Source organism: Ictidomys tridecemlineatus, chromosome 11, assembly GCF_052094955.1.
Source record: "Ictidomys tridecemlineatus isolate mIctTri1 chromosome 11, mIctTri1.hap1, whole genome shotgun sequence".
Taxonomy (NCBI): domain Eukaryota; kingdom Metazoa; phylum Chordata; class Mammalia; order Rodentia; family Sciuridae; genus Ictidomys; species Ictidomys tridecemlineatus.
In genome coordinates this window covers 125,309,371-125,330,038 of record NC_135487.1, presented here as the reverse complement: position 1 = coordinate 125,330,038, position 20,668 = coordinate 125,309,371, and the positions used below count along the sequence as shown (strand labels likewise).

Below are 20,668 nucleotides of genomic sequence, written 5' to 3'. Positions count from 1 at the left end.
TTATATATCCTGGAGATTAGTGCTTCATTTGTGGTGAGTGTGGTAAAGAGGGTGTAGGCGCTCTCATCATGTTACTGATTGTTTTCTTTGCTGAGAAGAAGCTTTTTAGTTTGAATCCATTCCATTTATAGATTCTTTTTTTTTTTCCGGGGTTTGGAGGAGGTGTTCCAGGAATTGAACTCAGGGGCACTTGACCACTGAGCCACATCCCTAGCCCTATTTTATATTTTATAGACAGAGTCTCACTAAGTTGCTTAGTGCCTTGCTTTTGCTGAGGCTGGCTTTGAACTTGTGATCCTCTTATCTCAGTCTCCCCAGCTGCTGCGATTACAGGTGTGTGCCACCATGCCCAGCTTCCATTTATTGATTCCTGATTTTACTTCTTGTGCTTTAGGAGTCTTGTTAAGGAAGTCAGGTCCTAAGCCAACATGATGAAGATTTGGGCCTACTTTTTCTTCTATTAGTGCAGGGTCTCTTTCTATTCTAGTATCTAAGTTTTTGAGTTGATTTAAAAAAATTTTTTTTCAACCTGCAAAAAAAATTTTTTTTCTAGTTGTAGATGGATAACAACACCTTTATTTTATTTATTTATTTTCTTATGTGGTGCTGAGGATTGAACACACTACCTCACATGTGCTAGACAAGCGCTGTACCACTGAGCTACAGCCCCAACCCCACTTTGAGTTGACTTTTGAGCAGGGTGAGAGATAGAGGTTTAATTTCATTTTGCTATATGTGGATTTCCAGTTTTCCCAGTACCATTTGTTGAATAGGTTATCCTTCCCCAATGTATACTTTTGGTGCTTTTGTCTAGTATGGAATAACTGTAATTATGTGGGTTTGTCTCTGTGTCTTCTATTTTGTACCATTGGTCTACATGTCTGTTTTGGTGCCAATACCATGGCATTTTTGTTACCATTGCTTTGTAGTATAGTTTAAGGTCTGGTATTGTGATGCCTCCTGCTTCACTCTTGCTAAGGAACTGCCTTTGATTCTGTGTCTCTTGTTTTTCCAAATGAATTTCATGAGGCAATCAACTTTAAATGGCTCAAAACAAGAGAAGGTTCTCCTTCTGGTGTGGCTGAAATGCTACCCTTATGGTCCTGCAAACCTAAAGGTGTTTGAAGTGACCTTGAGCTCTCTGGTTACTATTTGGAGCTATGGCAGAATGTGATAGAAAAAGACACAACACTGATGTTCCTTAAATATTGAGCAGAACAGCAGCTTCCTGGGAAAGTAACACCTTTCACATAGTTTTAGATTTGCTGTTATCCTTATCTGGATAATTTCAAATTCATGAAACCATGTGACCAGGCATAACTGAGAGCATTTAATTACCAAGTGAAAGTCACACACGTATACGCACACACACACACATACGCCCACATATGCACACATACGCCCACATATGCACACATACGCACACATACAGGAGCAGGACTTGAAAACATGTCACATAAGCAGGTTGCTTAGAATAGCAATGCTCCTGCTCCTGCTGCCAAAACCATCTCTAACATTGGTGGAACCCAGAGCAAGATAACCAGTGGAGATCCATAAATCCCATGTCTACATATTGAAAATCCACACATCATTCTTACCTGTTAAATAAAACATGTCAGTTCTCTTATTTGAAATACTCTCCTGTGAGCATACATGAATGACTAAATTCTAAGAATAACCCATGAAACTATTAGGTGCAAATTGTTTTTCCAAAGGAACCACAATTCCTTAAGAAACTAGGAGCTTTCCAGGAAGGAGAATGGAGGTCAATACTGGGCCTCCAACCTGCTTTGCTTGATGAAACAGCTGGCCAAAGTCTGGAAGTTACTGCAGTGGGGTCCACTACCAGGCAGCTTTAGAACTCTGCTGAAGGAGACTTGTCACCTTAAACCACAGATGCATCGTCCTCTGCAGTCAACACTTGGCAGGATTCTCCCTGGTGATGTTCATAGACAGACTCCTAGTTGGGTTTCTGACCACACATCAAACAAAAGGAAAAAGAGGCTTCTACCCAGGTGTTGAGATTGGAGGGATTTGTCCCCTAAGACACCAGAGGTGATGGGAGGATTGCTAGCCTGCCCACGGCATTATGGGAGAATCTGGAATGAAATCTGACAGCAGAGGCCTGGACTTCACCAGAGTGGCCTCCAAATTAGTGTTCTTGGTGAAGCTGTTTGTGAGGGATGAAGTGACAGTGGACTCTTTGTCAAAAAGACCAAATGACAGGAGGCATCAGCTCTGATTTAGGGATCTGGAGGGATCAGGTTTGCTAAATCCCTAAAGTTAGATTTCTGCCAAGTAATGTAATGGGTAGGGAGAAAAGAGCTGTTCCTATATCGGCCACAGAAGCAGCTTCAGAACAAAACTCTAATAGCTACTGACATTCAGTGTCCACCAATTAGCCTTCATGTATTAAGTGGGGGCAAGGACATCACAAGTGGGAGCACCCAGCCCTTAGCACCTAGCAGTTCTAGTGCATTTGCAGTAGATTTTGGTAAATCAAAGCATTGCCTGGATCACAGGAGTCAGAAAATGTGTGTGCTTGTGTCCATTAAGACAAGGAAAGGTATTATGTAGCAGGCTGCAGGTGACAGCAACTCCCACCCTAGGAGTTCAGAAATTTAAGGTCAGGACATGAGGGGAGTGCTGGAGTGGGGAGAAGTTCTATACTCTGAAGTAGAAAATTGTCAGTCAGCCTTCAATCACTGTGACAAAATACCTGAGTGATTCAACTTAAAAGGAGGAATGGTTTGTTTTGGCTCATGATTTGAGTCCCTGGTCACATGACCCTGTTGCTTTGGGCCTGTTTGGGATAATACATCACACAAAAGCGCATCAGGAGGAAGGTCTATTTACCTCATGGCAGCTGGGAAGCCAAGAGAGAGATGGGGTGGGGAAAGTGACTGGAGTCTCCATCTTCTTCAAGGCATGACCTCAGTGACCTTCCTTCCTTCCATTAGTGTTATGGTTTGGATGTGAGCTGTCCCCCAAAATCTCATGTGTGAGACAGTACCAGAAGGTTCAGAGGGGAAATGAGACAATTAGGGGTGTAGCTTTGGGTATATATTTATATCTGGTAAGTGGACCCTCTCTGCTTTCTGAGCACCATGTGAGCTGCTTCCCTCTGCCACACTTTTCTGCCATGATGTTCAGTCTCCCTGGAGGAATGGTGCTGGATTTCTAAGAACTGAGACCTCTGAAACCGTGAGCCCTCGAATAAACTTTTCCTCCTCTACAGTTGTTCTGGTTGGGTTTTTAAGTCACAGCAGTGAAAATTAACTGACTAAAACATTTAGATTTTACTCTCCAAGGGTTCCACCAGCTCCCCAAAGCACCACAGGCTGGGACCAATCCTTCAACACAGGGCCCTTGGGGGACATTCAAGATCCAAATAATAACAAATACTTTAGTCATTAAACTATTTTGCTCCAATTGTAAGGGGGAAGAGCCCTGAAGTCACAGAATGGTCCCTGATTCTGAAGAGGGAGAACTCCTGGCATAAGATGAGGTCTAATCCAAATCCTTTCAGTTCTCATTAAACACTAGTTGTGCTTTTCTGAACTGGAATCCCCAGTACTTTCTAATCATGAGGGGATCCCTGCCTGGAGAGGTTCATGGAGAGCCAGATTTCATCAGCTGTGTGTACCCCCAAGGAGAGGGTGAGAGATGCAAAGACTGTAAAGTTACAAACCACTGTATGTGCCCCAGGGAAGAGTTCAGTCCCCACCATTGGGAAAAGGAGGATGTGTGACGTCACCTAGGACAGGCGGTCCCAGTGTCTTCCCCTTTCCCACCCCTGGGGAGAGAATTTGAGAGAATATGATAGAAGGTACAAATATGTCTCTGAGAAGATACAATGAGATGGAGAATGTATTTTTTTCACCTAAAAATTCCAAGCAGCTGAGGAAGGCCGAGAAACATGAGAAAAATAGAGGATAAGCCATTGCTCCATGGAGAGGCTGTTCTGTCCCATGAGGGGACCTTGCAGGGTGGGTAGGGTCACTGGAAAGGAGAAGTTGGTTTTGAAGGGAGACAGTGACAGGGTGATGACAATGGGAAGATGGGAGCGCTGGCTGGATGGTGCTTGCCCAGCAGGCATGAGGCCTGGGGTGATTCCCAGCAGAAAGGGAGAAAGGGAAGGGAGGGGATGGGAAGGGAGGACTCTGCAAAGCTACACAATCATTGGACAGGACTCCTCCTTGGACAACCTCCAGATGTTGGATGAAGCGTTTGGTTTTTGGTCATTTGGGAGGGTATTGAATCCAGGGCTGTGCACATGCATGTGCTCCACCACTGGGCGCACTCCCAGCCCATGGTGAAGCTATTAAGTGGATCATTTTGATGGACCTGAGATGTTGGGTGGAATTATGGAATGAGGAAATTGGGAAGTGGGTCATGAGGGCATAGGGTTCAAAAATTACCAACGACCTAGGATGCCTTTTGATCATCAGAGACTATCATAGAACGTTTCAGATCAAGCTTAATGAATTGGTCTGGGTGACATCAAGATGAACATTCCAAAAGATGCTGGATCTGATGATCTCCCTAGCCTTGGGGGGTTCAGTGACAGCAGCACCGTTAATCAGTGGTGCATGGGGGATTTCTGTGTTCCATCGAAGTTCAAAAGGTCCCTCCCTATTCAGGCTCCATGCCTTTGTAACACCATGAGCGAGCCAAGTCCTCAGAGGGATCCAGCTGACATGACTCCTCTCCCTCACTGCTACTCCTCCCCAAAATCCCCAGACAGAGCCCTTCAGTATGAGCCACGTCTGGGAAGCAAATCCTCAACTTCCCAGAACATCCTACACAACTGCTTCTCTGTCTCCTCCCCAGCCCGCGTGACTCTGGTCCACCAACGTCTCCCTTGGCCTTTCCTCTCTCCAGTTCAGAACACTCCCTGGAGCCAAATCTTGTCTTGGGGCATTTGGGGTGGGGAGACAGGGAGGGAGTGCATGGGAAAGAAAGGAAGAGTCTTTTCCCTGGACAAAGCCCAATTTGTGAAAGTGGACAAGTCAACTTCTAAAAATATGCTCAAGTTCACTAATCACCAGGGAAATAAAAAGTGAAACCCAAGATGCCATTTAAAAAATACATCCAATTGTCAACCAGCTTGGTCATTGTGTTGACAAGGCTGTGAAAAAAATGGGAATTCTCCTAGACTCTGGGGGAGAATGTCAATATGCACAGCCATTTTGGTGTGCAATTCGACAGCATATCGATGCCACAAATGACCAAGGCCCTGTGATCTGGAAATTCTCCTTCCAGGGGTATAAGTGAACAGAAGCAAACCTGTCTGCACCTTTGAGGAGACATGTTCTCTGTGGATCCCTTCCCTTCCTACATCTGTATTTGGTTGAAGTGATGTGCCCGACCCACTAAAGCACATGTCACTGAATGGGGCTTAGGGAAAATTCCCTCCCTCGCCCACTCTTTCCTTTTTCTAGTGTTTGGAACTTGTACACCATAACTAGAGTTCCAGTTGCTATTTGTGACCTGGAGAAGAAGCACTATATGCCAAGGAAGATGAAAATGTGAGGAGCCCGAGACCCTCATGCCCCAGAGAGCCCCCCTTCCCACCTGACCTGCTGCACTACAGCGTGGTTTTGGACACAAGAGAAAAGAAGCCATTAATTGTTCAGTCACTGTGATTAGGTCTTTCTCACTAGTAGATAAAGGTATTTGTTTTCTTTTCTTTTTCCTTATTTTTTTTTTTGGTGGGACTGTATTTTTAGACTGGCAAATTATAATTATACATAATAGTGGGATTTCTTGTTACATATTCATACAAGCACATAATAGAATATAATTCCCTCCACCACCTCCACTTTCTTTCCTCTTCTCTCCTTTTCCCTCTACTCTATTGGTCTTTAAACTTTTTCTTTTCTTTCTTTTTTTCTTTTTTTTTTGGAGGGGGTAACTGGGGATTGCACTCAGAGGCACCTGACCACTGAGCCACATCCTCAGTTCTATTTTCTATTTTATTAGAGACAGGGTCTCTCTTAGTTGCTTATCACCTCCCTAAATTGCTGAGGCTCCCTTTGAACTCATAATCCTCCTTCCTCAGCCTCCCCAGATGCTGGGATTACAGGTGTGGGCCACCGTGGCCAGCAGTCCTTTAATTTTCAGGAGATGCTCCCTCCCCTACGTCTTTTTTCTCTCAGCTTCCATATATGAGATCCTTGACTTTCTGAGTTAGCCAGGTTTATTTCTAGCTGATACAGATGTTTATTGTGACATTGCTTTAAATAGAGGAATGACATGAACAGTCTAAGTGTCCCTGGCTTCTGGAATTTCCTTGATGCTTTTAAGACCCATCGAGTCTCAGTACATGGAAATCTTTAGATTGGGTCTCTTCCCCTTAAAGACACTTGGCCTGGCCACTCTTGAGCACATTCCTCTCAAGTTGCTAGAGACCCACATTTGTAAAGTGACTATTTCCAATTTCCCCAAAAAGAAGATCTACAGGAACTAAGAATCAAAGCATCTAAAACCCTACATTTTATCAACAAATCTCAGGAAGTGGCAGACAGACAGATGATGCAATAAGAAAGATAAATTTGCTCACTTATTATCTAACAGGAGAAAACAACATTTTTTCCCCATAGCATTCATAATTAGAGGAAAACTCGATCAAACTTTTTTCTTTTAATTTAATTGGTAGGAACCACTACTAAAGTTGGAAATAGGGTGTTTACTGTCAAAGTCATTAGAAGGCAGGCAGGGAAAAGGAAACACAGTCTATTGGCTTATAAATATCTTAGGGCTGTGAAAAACAGTTAAGAGGTTTTAAGCAGGTCACCCTCCCATTTTTAGTTGATGTGTTTATTGGACAGTTGAAGGCATACAGTACTAAAAATAAAGTATTTGAAAATATGAGCTATCCCTATCCATGGCATAAACAATCTTTCATACCCTGCAATTCATGATGGCTTCCTACATCACTGGCTGATACCCGGGGCTCAGCGTGCAGTAGAGTAAGGAGGACTGTTATCTGTGGCAGAAACAGTGCTGTATTTCATATGGTCTTAAACATTTTGAATTCTGGGTGGGTTTCTTGTCCAGTTTAATTTCTGTTTTGCCTCATCCTATCCTGGTGAAGAACTTATCTTGGTGGGGAAGAGTCAGCTCTGTCTCTTGTTGGTTTGCATCGTGTTATTATATTCAGTCTCTGAATATCAGAAGGAGATCTCTCAAAGGAGGCAGCCACTGTGTGTAGGCTTCTGCACATTGAGAACACGAACCGCGCCCCCTAGAGGGCAATGTCTGAAATGGACATTCTTACTTTGAACTTGAACCCTGCATTCTTCTCTTAAGATAGTTCACACACTCATGCTCATCAGTCTTACAAAGCACACCAGGGTGTTGGTGGTGGTGGGTGGGGGAAGAATCTATGACATATTAGGAAAGGGTGCTTTTCTATTGTAAATAAAAATATAAATTGATACCCTGCCCTCCTGTATTTTCTTCTTTGACCACAACTATCTTCTGTAACCCGCTAGATATTTTACCTAGAAAGGTAACTTCTAAAAATTTTATTTAAAAATTCACAGAAAAACATTTCCAGCAGACCTACACAAGAATACTTATGGTGGTTAGTTTTGTGAGGTGTGATAACAAGTGATTTTATTTATCTGTATAATTTGCTTGTTTTCCAAAATTTTCTTGAGTCAACATGAATTATTTTGGGGTCAAAAAAACATCCTATTTCTTCCAAGTGTGCAGTTCCTTTTGACTGAAATGGCAAGAGAAGGGGTGGGGGGGGGAGCGGGGGGGGGAGGGCGGGGAACAAACAGCAGGGGAGGGGCCACATGTTGGCCTCTGTCCCTAGGCAGCCAGAGAAGGCTGTAAAAGCAGTGATGGACCCTCTGGCAAGCCTCGGCTGGCTCCACATGGAGATCCTGATGCTTCAGTTCTTTCCTTCTCCTGGTGAGTAGTGGCATGGGTTTGGGGGTGTGTGGGGGGAGGGCGTGTGGGTGTGTGTGTGAGGCTGTGCGGGGGAGAGGTAAGGCAGGTGGGAAGGAACTGGAGCTTCCCTGGACTCCTGATTCCCCATGCTTTTCTGAAGGCTGAGGCAAGGAAAAGGGACTTGGGGACTCTCTGGGAGAGTGCCAGTTGCTACCCTCAGGCAAATCACTGTCACATGCTGAGTGGCTCCTTGCCTGCTGACAGCAAAGGACCCAGGCCTGAAACACAACGATGTTTTTCTGACGCCAGGAATAATACATATTGACTGTAGGAAATTTGGAAAATATGACAAATGATATAGAGATGAATAAAAAACATGTTTCATACTTCACAAAACTAAACACCATAGATACTCTGTGTACTCCTCTATGTGAGTTTTATGTGCTTCAGTATATTTTTCTGACTTCAGAAGACAATTATTTGCCGGGCTGTGCTCTCCAGTTACCCTGAGAAACCACGTTTCCCTTTCGATGACCTTGGCAATATATAATCACAACCTTCCTGGGAGCCCACAGTGCATCCAAAAGTTTAAGAATTTCTTGCCCATCCATCATGCCCCCCCTTTCTCTCCTGAGTTAATTAGCCTAAATAAGGCCCTATGAACATGAAGGGTAGTGAACGCATATTTTGAGTCTAAGTAAATATCCACACAGACTCCTGCTGTCAACTGAGGTGCTCGAGTCAAAGCAATGCTATACTTTTTGTGCCGAAGTTCCCTGACAGGAGAATCCAGAGTGACCACTGCATATCCAGCCAAACATACCTCATCTTTTATAAAACTGCTTCCATCTGTGAAGTACTCTGCATCAGCATCCTCGAGAGGCTGGTCGGTTAGGTCTGGTCTGCTGGAGAACACTTCACCCATGACCTCAACACATTTGTGATCAGGTTTTCCAGGTCCAATGGGCAGCAAAGTTGCTGGGTTCAGAGTTCTGACGACCTCGACATGAATATGTGGGTTTTCACATAACATGTCCTGATATTTGACCATTTTTTCCATTAGTCCACCAATAGTGTCCTTTATATTCTAACAATGTCAAAATTGAATGAAGAACTGTGACAGCAAGTTCTTGTCCCACAGCCAGTTTATCAGCTTCCAACACCAGAAGAGCTGTGGCTGCAAGGGCATGTAACAAGGTGGTCATCTCTGGGCTACAGAGTCCAGCTGTTAGGACAAATAGGCCACTGGACTGTGCTGTATCCCCAGCATATGAGTCAAAACTCCTACAGCCACTCCAGACTGATCATGGACACACAGAAAGAAAGGCTTTGTGAAGTCAGGGAGCCCTAATCCAGGTGCACTGGTGAGTGCTTGTTTAATGTCCTCAAAGGCCTTTTGCTTAGTTGGCCCATACATCAGAGGATCTCATTCTCCCCCCTTTGTGGCTTCATAGAGGGGTTTTGTCATAACTGAAAGTTGGGGATCCATATATGGCTGAACCCAGTAGCCCCCAAGAATTCTCTAGTCTGATGGCAGGTTGGAGGGACTGGAATTGAGCAGATCTCCTGTTTTTTTTGAGGCTCAGTGGTTGTTCTGTTCTGTTGCTGAGTCAGATGGTAACCAATGCATTTGACTTTTTCTTGATAGATGTGGACTTTTAAGTTAGAGTCCAGTGCTGTTGCAAAGATTGTGTACTAAAGTACCTGGGAGGAACTGTCATTTAGGGAAGAGAGGCATACATAGAACTTCTAGTGCTGAATTTTTTTTTTTTTTTAATCTCTCAGTGCAGGATCTTGGCTGCTAGGATTCCCCAACTCTTAAATCTAATATATATCTTAGCAGAGACTGATGACCTGGGACATCATTAGTGTAAAAGGCACCTATGTAAATCTCACCGGGGGCTATCAAGGTTGGAGGGCAGTGGTGTGGTCCCGTGCAGGTCCTGGTGTGGCAGTCACATTGTGCCCACCTAGGTGTTGCTCTTTGTCTGCGTGGCTTTCTCCTCTTGTCAGGTGGGAGCCTGCTGATTGTCTATAGTAGCTGCCCTGCTTGTGTTTTTGTTCAGTATGCCTGGGTGCTTGGGGCTCTGTGTTTCTTCCTGCTGGTGGCTCACAGCATGTGGCTTGGAGCCAGGTGACATGTCCTTTTGGAGTGAGCACTCTATGGCCCACTGCTGGCTGTTAACATGAACATATTCCTGGTTCATTTGGGGCTTGCAGCAGCTGAGCCCTCCTGAGGCGCTGGGTCTCATGCATCAGATGCAGCTGTGTGTCTATGGGACCCCTGCCATATTTGTCAATCATCAATTTCCGAGGAAGTGGGAAGAAACTGAAAGGAGGAGCTGGGGTCAAAGGTTGGAGGAAAACATTCACTCCTTCTCTGTTCAAGGCTTCGAATTTAAGCGTGGCAGTGGGTGCTTGTCTGCCGGGGCCACTGGAGGCTTCCCATTTATCTGGCCACGCTTTTTTTTCTTATAAACATTTGGACCATTGGCTTTGTTCTGGTGAGATCCCCCCCTTTGAGTGACCTCTGGGTTTGTGGTGAGGGCAGCTGTAAGGAGATCCATCCTCCTCTTTATCTTTCTGGTCTGCCTGTCTTTGAGTCTCTGGGTCTTGATTGATGAAAACACCTTAATCAGCTCACTGGTACACTTCTCAGTAAAGTCCTCTAGGATTGTAGTTTTTGGCAAATGGCTCTCTGAGCCTGTCCCACAAAGGCTGCATCAATCACATGTTGCTGGCACCTGTGCATTTCTTCACTGACAAACTTGCATTGCAGCTGCAATGTTTGTATGGTGCCCTCCTTCCCTGGATGCCTCTGGGCAGGGAGAGGGGTGGCAGCAGCAGTGGCCTGGACATTTAGCTCTGAGTCAGTTGGACACATCTCTTTTGATCATTGCTGCCAGTTTCATAGGGCAGAGAGGCCTTAGGCAGATGTGGGGCTGAGAGATATGTTCAGGGCTATGGAGGGTGTGAGAGGGAGATGCTGGAGCAGTGGGTGGCTTATCTAAGCTCTGATTGTCTGCAGATACTCAGCTTAGGCTAGGGCTTAGGGCTGGCTCCAATTCCTTCCAGCTCTTGGGCATAGACCGTGTGTTTTGTTCTCTTTTTTTCTTTCTTTTAGACTTTCTCTGAGGGCTTCTTGACATCCTTTATCTTTAGACCTTCTTCTTTGTTGGGCCCATCCTAGGTCTGGATAATGGGCTGCATCAGATCAGTCATGGCCCAGGATTTCTCCGTGTAGAGGGAGTATGATTTTCCAGCTTATGAGCTCAATGGTGGAGAAAGGCTGGCACACAGAGCTGCCTTGTCTCCCTCAGGTGTTTCCCTCTGGTCAATATGGGCAGGTCCTTTAGTCAGTTTCGGGGCACCTGGAGAGTTCTCTTCTGAGTTGTGGCTCTGGTCTTGGGACAAATCTCCCACCTTCATCTTGGGAGGTGAAAGCGTGTTTGGTCCTAGGAAGCCTTTGGCTCTGAGGACATCACAGAGGAATGAATGGCCAGTATTGGGGCTATCATTTGTTGCCTCTGAGGACAAGGGGGCTGTGGGGACAGTCTGTTGTCTCGGTGGTCTTGGCAAAGTTGGTCTTGGGTCCTCTTCTGGCTCATGGGGAAAACTATTCTCTTCCTGTCTTTCCTAGTCAGGTTTTCTGTTTAGCTGCTTTCCGCTGGGTCTTAGAGACCACTGTGCTCCTGGCTAACATCAGCTTGGACTGTCCATCTAGACAGGCTCTCAACCAAGGGGGCTGTTTCTGTACTATCTCTTGCCAGAAATCAGTATAAGAGAAATGGTTCAGGGTTCCAACAACAATCAAAGGACCTCGGCAATGACTCTCATCTAAAGATCCTTCTGGTGGCCAGCCCACACCTTGGGTGAGCCACTCTAATTCACAGAGAATGCAACCTTTGTGGAGTGAGTTTCACCCACAGTTACCAGGAAAACCTTCCTAAAAGTTTCTAACACACATTTCAGAAGGCTCAGTTTCCTTGTGTACCTCCCATGTTCCACCCTGCATCGGTGTCACACACTTAGAACAAAACACACTTAGGACAAGACTCACTTCGTCCATCTCCGGCCGCTCCCCTCGCGGGGACTTAGGGCCCTCTTAGCCTTGCGGGTTGGTATCAACCCCCGACCTGGAGCTTTCACCTAGATGTTGGTTGGTGAAATTCCACCATAGACTACCTGAGGTGCCACGGAACCGCGGATCAGGACTCTGCACTCGCTTTGGCCCTCGGGTTGGGTCGGAACCCTTCCCTTTGTCCATCTCATTCACACACTTTCCCACACTTTCCCACAGACATGGCCAGGACAGAATTTCTATACCGCCCAAATTCCAACAATTCCAAACCAAACAGAAAGGGAGTCACGGTGTCCCCTCTGCTCGCTGACCCCGAACAGAAGTTACTCGGGTGACTCCCCGGGTCCGTTTCAGCTCCAACCACTTTGGAGGGTACTCGGGACCCAACAGAGGGTGATCAAGCCTCTCTTCCACCCGCTTAGGCCTCGAAGGGGAAGTCAGGTGGCTGCAAAACCAAATGGACCCGGGTCCTACCTGTTCAGATGGGCGGTGTCCAAAACCCTAATTCTGATTCCTGCTGCCTGTGGGTTCTGTTGTGCCCCAGGGTGGCAGCCCCAGGGCGCTGGGTGAGTGGATCTTCCTTCAGGCCAAGAGTGGCCTGGGCGCACCAAGGGGAATGCTGTCCCCCACACCCCTAGGGAAGTCTGTCCCCAGGGACAAGAGAGGCAGAATAGCCTTCCTTACCTCCTCTGTCCCATCTGGGTCACCAAAAATGTAGAGACAAATGAGGCAAGCACTGAAGATAGCAGGAAACAGTTTATTTGGCTACTGCCAGGTTCAGAGGGCACAGCTTCTGCTGTAATCAATTAATCCCCTGAACCCCGAGTTCAGAGAGTTTCAGAATTTCATACCCGGCATGTAAGGGGAGGGGCTCAGAAGTTCCCAGTCTGCAGAAGTTCACATAAAAGCAGCTTTTTCTTTCACTGTTCTGGGCAAGTTAACTCTTAAAGGACAACACCTGAGAAGGGGAGAGCCTCTTCTCCCCTTTCTTTCCTCCCCTGCCAGCTGCTACCATGGAGCCCAGCTGTAACTTATCTTAAAAATGTAGACATCTCTGTGAAGCCCAGCTCACAGAGGCCTTGTTTGCACATTTCTTCAAAGTACTATACTGGATGTTTGTGCAAAACTAGTAAGGGGTGTCCAGCACCTGGAGTGCTGGTATCTTCCTGGCCAGTGGCCAAGTAAACAGGGTGACATGAAAATAGGAAGTTTATCTACATTGGACTCTTTTGCAGAGACTGTTTGGCTGACAGTCCTAAAATCAGCCACGGTGAACAGGGCTTTTCTGTGGAGAAAGGGGGGCCACTTCAACATGTTCCTGTAGGCACAAAATGGATAACGATCTATTGGGCTGATATCACTCCCCCACATTTCCTCCTCCCTCCCTGCCCCCCCACCCCTTTGTCTCTTTCCTCTCCTGATTTCCTTTTGTGTTTTAGGGGATCCATCCCCCACCTTTGTTTTCCTTTTTCCTCTCTACCTTCCACCTATGAGAGAAAACACACAGCCTTAACCTTCCTCCTTTGACTTATTTCACTCAATATGAAGGTCTCTACTTTCACCCATTTTTCTGCACATGCTGTAATTTCGTGTTTCTTTAGGGCTGTATAAAACTTCACTGTGTATATAGACCACCTTTTCTTTATCTTTATCCATCCATGGACACCCAGTGTGGTTCCAGCCACTCTTCTTGAGCTGCTGGTTAACTTAGGCTGGCTCTGTTGTTCTGCCATAATGATCATCATCTTGCTGAGAAAACAGCATGGGTGGCTGAGCCCTGAACACAGGAAGCCACTCAACCTCCAGCTGCCTTCCTGGGTTTGTGCCATGGGCTTCCCAGCAACCACTGAGGGCGGAAGTCCCTCAGAGGAGATGCAGCTGCTTCTGCCTTGCCTGCACCTGTGTGCTTGGTCCCACCTAAGCAGATGGAGGCCAGTTATATCTAAGCTGCCTGGAGCCCTCTGTGGTGGGGGAGTGCAGGGAGGTGACTCCAGTGTCTCTAGCCACAATGTACTTTCCTTCCTTTAAATATTGACAAAACAAACTGTTTCCCAGAAACGCAACATTCAGGCCTTTTGAGTCATGATGAACTCATTTCTGTTTGAACTGAAATGACAGATTGAATGATCCTTTGTCCTTTATTTAAAAAAAGAAAAGAAAAGAAATTAAACTTGCATTTTTATTTTATTTAATTTTTTTTTAAAAATTAAACTTTTAAAGAATACAGCATGACAGACTTGGGCTGTGGATGTAGCTCGATGGTGAAGTGCTTGCTTAGCATGTGCCAGGACTCAAAAAATAAATAAATAAATAAATAAATAAAAGAAGAAAAGGAAAGGAAGGAGAACTTTTGCTCAGGGAATGTCCATATAAAGAGACAAAAACCAAGCTGCAGAGTGGGAGAAAATACGTGCACATCTTGTATCCATGAAACCACTAGAATGTCATCTATCTACAAAACTCCACAGACTCAGCTGCTACAATGGGGAAAAGCACATCTCCAGGAGGTAATGCAGATGGGAAAGAAGCATAGGCCAACATTTTCCATATAAGTGGCCATCAGAGAGCACAGTTTAAAACTACAACAAGACGTCGACACCACCACACACTCCACAGAAGGACTGAAATAAAAATAATGTCAGTGACAACTGATGGAGAGGATGCAGACAATCGGACCACTCAGTTGCTGATGGCAATGGACACATTTCGGCTTCTCTGGAAAACAGTGACATTGTTTCTTTCAAAGCTAAGCCTGGAATTGCCTCTTTAGTTATATTTCACTTAGAAATATAAAAAAAGGTAAAAATATAAAGCATACAGTATTGTATCATAATATTTATAATAATAATAATAATAATAGTAGTAGTGGTTATTATTATTATTTTGATGCTGGGGATCCAACCCAGAGCCTGTGCAAGGTAAGCACACACTTTACCACTAAGCTTTACTGCCAGCCCTAATCTTGGTTTTGTGAACTTTTGCAAGGAAAAAACTTTATGGACTTGTATTTGCATGTCCCTCAGTGCAGGGCACAGGATCTCTTTGTGCACCAGAGATAGACTAAGAGAAGAGCTGTATTGTTGGATTTGATTCTTTTTCTCTATGTTTTATCAATTTTAGATGTGTAGTTGGAAGAAAACTGGGAACCAGAAACTCTGGATCTTAACAGGGACTGCAGCACAAATTTCTCTCAAGTGATTTCTCTCAATTATGTTGTAGCGGGGAACTTTCTCTTTCTTTACATAGTGAAAAAACTTTTCTGTAGCTGGTGTGAAATACCTTAATAAATTTCTTTAAGTAGGAAAGAGAGAAAAAGGGAGAGAGGGAGATCAGGCGGCTCTCAGAATATTCCAGGCCATTACAGATACGTGGACTCAACTTCCCTGGTATGTGAAGCTTTTGATGTTTTGCCTAATACAGTTGGTTTCTTGGAATTCCCTTGTTTCTGCTGAACTCAAACCACATACTTTCCCCTGATTTAGATCTCTGTTCAAAGACTAGAGAACAAAATTTGATCAATTATGTGAATATATAAACATGACACAATGAACCCACTCTGCACCAATAAAAACCCTCCCTTGAAAACCTGAATACCCCAAAAAAGAAAGAAAGAAAAGATCAGGAAATATGTACACAAAGGACGCCAAAAGATTTTAATGAAAACCTCAATTAAAAGAATCCCTTTGTAGGGAAAAATAGGTTAATTTGGTGAAAATATAGTTTCTCCAGAAGAGAAAGACAATCTAAACAAATAAATTATCATATTAAAAAAAGCATTAAATTGTCAAAAAGTTACTTCTCAGAGAGTAAATGGCATAGTTTTACAAATTAATTATAACCAATGTTTAGGGACTAGGTCATTCCACCTTTTACTACTATAATTTAACAGTGTTATGCTTACTAGTTAACATAGTTCTGCCAGAGAAAGAAGTGAGACAGAACATTTCAAAGGAAAGGGTCATATTGTAATTGTTCTGTAATGATTTAATTTTTTTCTTCAAAATCTAAAAGCACTCACTGGAAAATTATTACAAGTAATAGGAGAACCCAGCAAAGGAAAACATACAAACTTAAAATAGAGAAATAAATAGATTCACATCTGATACTAGTAACCAGAAAGATGTTTTGGCTCTAGAAAAATAAAATGCCTATTTACAAATACAGTAAGATACATGTGAAAGATATTGATTTGTCTAGTAGGAAAATTAAATTAAGCAAAAGTACATTCTGTTGATGTTATTAAATAACTATGATCCTACCAAAAAATATTAAGAGGATTAAAAACATCTCAGACAAGCAGGTTCTTTATAAGGAAGAATGAGGCAAAAACTTCAAAAATATTTCAAAAAATAAACATAGTCAGAAGGACTAGCCCTGGCAGATATTGAAACATATGTCAATATGTTTATTGAGGCAATGGGATAACATGAATAGACAAAGTACAGAGAGAGACACAATGAGTGCTTTTGTGATAGTTAGCAAGCCATCAGAACTAGGGCAAAACCAGCTGCATTTACTCCACAGACCTCAAGCCAAAAGAAGCTCCATAAGGACCAAGGATTTAAATCTGGAAATTTCTATCAGGAAAAGGACAGTGGTGATGATTATGAATGTACTTAATAACACTGAATTGCACATTTAAAATGATTAAAATGTGAATTTTAGGTATATTTTGCTGTGCTGAAATTATCATACACGCAGAACCTCAAACATGAAAATGAAAAATGCAAAAAGGGATTTTTTTAATGTTAACAACTGAGAGTAGGAAAGCCTTACATGATTATACCAAAGACAAAAAATAGTAAAAAGCCTCTGAAACTGGAAATCCAAGTTCATAAATTTGACAACATGATGCATCCGTGCCGAGTCACGAGTCATGGCACTATCACACCAGACTACAGTGATTTTTCAATCCCCATGGTGCTTCGGGACTTCAAGGTGATGTGGCTCAGTGGTTGAGTGCCCCGGGGTTCAATGCCTGGTACTCCCCCCACTCAAATATGCCTGGGACCCAACTTTACTGTGATTAGTTAGGAATCATCTGGGACCTTGTTAAATGTGTATTCTGATGCAACATCTGGGTGAGGTCTGAGATTCTGCATGTCTAACAAGCTATGAAATGATGCTGATAACTGTTTAGACCATACTTCGATTAGCAAAGACCCAGGGAAATGCAGTTAAATCAATGCTCAACCCTGACTGCATTTTAGAAGCACCAGGAGAATGTTTAGAGTTCAATATCTAAGGACCAACACAGACACAATTAAATCACTATTTGGGGTGGAAGTAGGCACTATATCTGTCTTTTTTTTATTAGTTGTTCAAAAAATTACAAAGCTCTTGACATATCATATTTCATATATTTGATTCAAGTGGGTTATGAACTCCCATTTTTACCACGTATACAGATTGCAGAATCACATCAGTTTTACATCCACGTTTATACATACTGCCATACTAGTCTGTTGTATTTTGCTGCCTTTCCTATCCCCTACTATCCCCCTTCCCCTCCCCTCCCCTCCCATCTTCTCTTTCTACCCCATCTACTGTAATTCATTTCTAAAGGAGTGCCACCAGGGTTGAGGAATAATATTTTCAGCATCTCTAGATTTATATACTTATTAGTAGCTTTTTTGGTTGGTGCATTATGATTATACACATAACATAATTTATGGCTTTCATTCCCAGCTTCTTCCCTTGTCATCCCCTCCTCCCTCCCCCTGGTCTCCTTTCTCTACTCTTTGGTCTTTTTATTTAGTTTTTTTATTGGTTCATTTTTGTTAAAAGAGACAGTAGAATTCGTTTTGACATAATCATATAAGCATGAAATTATTAAATTGATGCACATGATGGTGGGATTCACTGTGCTGTTTTTATATATGTCCATGGGGAAATTAGTCCCTAAAAGCCAAAAGTTGAACGTTTTCTCTGATCTGTGGCAGTTGACTCACAATAAGGCGGGGAGGGGGAGGGGGAGGGGAAGAATAGACGTTCAGTAGATTAAAAAATGGAAAGACAGGTATCTCTTTGACATACTGATGTAAATTCCTTTGGTTATATATACAGAAATGGGACATAGGGTAGTTCTTTATTTCATATTTGAGCAAATTCCATATTGTTTTCCATAACGGCTGTTCTAATTTGCATTTCCACCAACAGTGTACAAAGGTTTTCTTTTCTGTACATCCTCACTGATGCTTGCTGTCTCTTATCCTTTTGGAAAATCATCCAAAGATATGTCTCATGTGGTTTTAATTTGCATTTCCCTGATGGTAGGTGATGCTGAGCCATTTTCATATAACTGTTGGCCATTTGTATATATGGCCATTTGCACCAGCAAGTTGCAAAACCTAGAAAAATATGATTTCTCAGAGATATGCAAATTTTAAAATAATTCAGTCTTAAAGGTTGCATATTTCTGAGAAATTATATTTTTCTAGGTTTTGCAACTTGTTGGTTCATGATTTTCAATAGTAGTGTTTTGTGATCCTTTGTACTTATGTAGTATTAGTTGTAATGTTTTCTCATTCATTTTTTGTTTCATTTATTTTAATATCTCTTTTTTCTTAGTCTCATTGGTGGTTTGTCAATTTTGTCTCCTCAAGAAAATCAACTGCTAGTTTGATTGATCTTTTCTATTGTTCCCCTAACCTCTATTTCATTTATTTCTGCACTGATCTTTGTTATTTCTTTTCTTTTGCTGACTTTGGGGTTAGTGCCTCTTTTTTGAGCATGCCTGACTGTCTCCTCCCTTCCTCCTCCTTCACCTCTTCCTCCCCCCCCCATTATTTCATGAATTCCTTGGGGAACAGGTTCCAGCCTCTCAGGTTCCTTTCCTTGGTTCTCACCAAGTGTGCTTCTCTGGGCACGGTGGGCGGGGGCTCCAGTGGAGCTGGCGTACCTTTCTCTTTGGCTCTCTTCTTTTTCTTATTATTTTCCTTCAGGCATTTCAGGAATCTGTTTTGCTCTAAGTGCTTAATGTGCTCAGTGTGCACATTTATTTTCTTGGCAATAATCTAGCCCTTCACTTGCTTGTTTACAACAGTGCCCACAGCGTGCTGGTGACATGGTTTTGCTGTGGTGACAGTTGTGGGGCATTCCTTTTGAACAGTACCCATCCTCTTGATGTCTGTAATGTCACCCTTGTGGATACACATGTATGTGGCTAAAGGAACCACTCTATGTTTCCTGAAAGGCCTAGAGAACATGTGACAAGTGCCTCTCCTTGTGCATTTTGACAAATTACTAGAAGATGGTGACTTTGGCTAAAAGGAAAAAAAATCGATTTTAATTTCCTGAGTTATAAACCTAGGTTAATCCTTTGAGATCTTTATTCTTCTTTGATGTAGGTATTTATTGCTATAAATGTGCTCTTAGAACTGCTTTATCTATATACAATGTTTTGAGATGTCAGGATGTATTGTTTAATTTCCACTTATTTGTGAATTTTCCTCTTACTAATTTATAGTTTCATACCATTGTGTTTGGACAAGGTACTTGATTTGGTTTTAATCTTATTGAATGTGTTTAGGCTTTTTTATTATTAATTTTTTTATTAAATTTTTAAAAATTAAATTTATAAGAATGATCTTTGGGGGCTGGGGCTGTAGCTCAGTGGTAGAGCACTTGCCTAGCATGTGTGAGGCACTGGGTTTGATCCTTAGCACCACATAAAAATAAACAAATAAAATAAAGGCATCTTGTCCAACTACAACTAAAAAAAAATGCTATTTGGAAAATCTTGCCCACATCCTGCGTGGGCAGTGGAATTTGGGTTGGCTGTAAACTAAAGCTAAGGGCCAAGAAACCACAGGACACAGGAAGTGATTTTAGAAAATGGGGGTGGGTCGGCTCTTGGATCTTAGGGATGGAGCTTCCACATTGGAAAGAGAGTGAGAGGCTGTGCTTGCTTTGTTTCTATGGGAAAGCATCAAAATTTTCCATGGAATGTTCTTTGCCAAATAAGGTAGGAAGTGGGCCGTCACGTTTCCAACAGGTTACTCTCAACTCCAGACCTATGTGAGTGGTCTCCCTATTTGAGTGAAGACAGAGGTCAAGTGCATTGCACAATCCATTGAGTGAGAGGGGCCACAAAATAGTTTGCAACATCAAACCTAAATCTCCCTGGCTCAAGGCCGAGTGAAGATGCTCAAATAATTCACAGATAGCATCCCACAGGAGAATGTTCTATGTGTTCTTGTAAAGAATGTGTATTCTGTCGCTATTGGATAGAATGTTCTGTAGATGTCGTGTTCCAGGACTAAACACTCAAGGTCACCCCAGATGAACAGGCACGAAATAATATCACAGAGACAGAGAAATACCTATTTTTTTGAGGGGTCCTGTGATGGCTCCTCTGACCTCAGGGGTCTGTGGAAAGGGAGAGAGGAGCATGTGCAGAACCCTTTTATTGGGAAGAAGCCATTCAAATGAGGCAAGGGGTAGGATTACAAAGGAACAGGTGAGTGTAGCTCAACCCCAGCTGGTACACCTGCACCTGAAGATCCGCCTTGCTGTCCAAGCTGGGACAACGCCCAGGTCACCACAAAGTGTAGTGATTGGTCAGAGCCTTGTGCTTCAGGACTGGAAAGCGTGGTCATTCAGAGCGGCTCCCAACAGATGTCTGTTAGGTGTATTTGGTCCATAGTGTTGTTCAAGTCCACTGTGTCCTTACTGATATTC

General features: G+C 43.3%; 2 protein-coding genes across 6 annotated transcripts in view; one reads left to right on the top strand and one right to left on the bottom strand.

Moving 5' to 3' along the window:
- LOC144368757 (Fc receptor-like protein 3) overlaps window positions 1–20,668 on the bottom strand; it is a 611,935-nt gene that overhangs the window by 116,031 nt on the left and 475,236 nt on the right.
- Window positions 7,812–20,668, top strand: part of LOC144368442 (CD48 antigen-like) — a 47,007-nt gene continuing 34,150 nt past the window's right edge. For 4 of the 5 annotated variants that reach the window (XR_013428201.1, XM_078027311.1, XM_078027308.1 and 1 more), the window contains exon 1: window positions 7,817–7,926. Coding sequence is in view for 4 of the 5 variants with exons in the window: in XM_078027311.1 (XP_077883437.1) it covers window positions 7,857–7,926 (70 nt within the window). In the remaining variant the exon portion in view is untranslated. Of the gene's footprint in view, window positions 7,927–20,668 lie in introns of all 5 variants that reach the window. The other variant, XM_078027307.1, reaches the window with a different exon arrangement.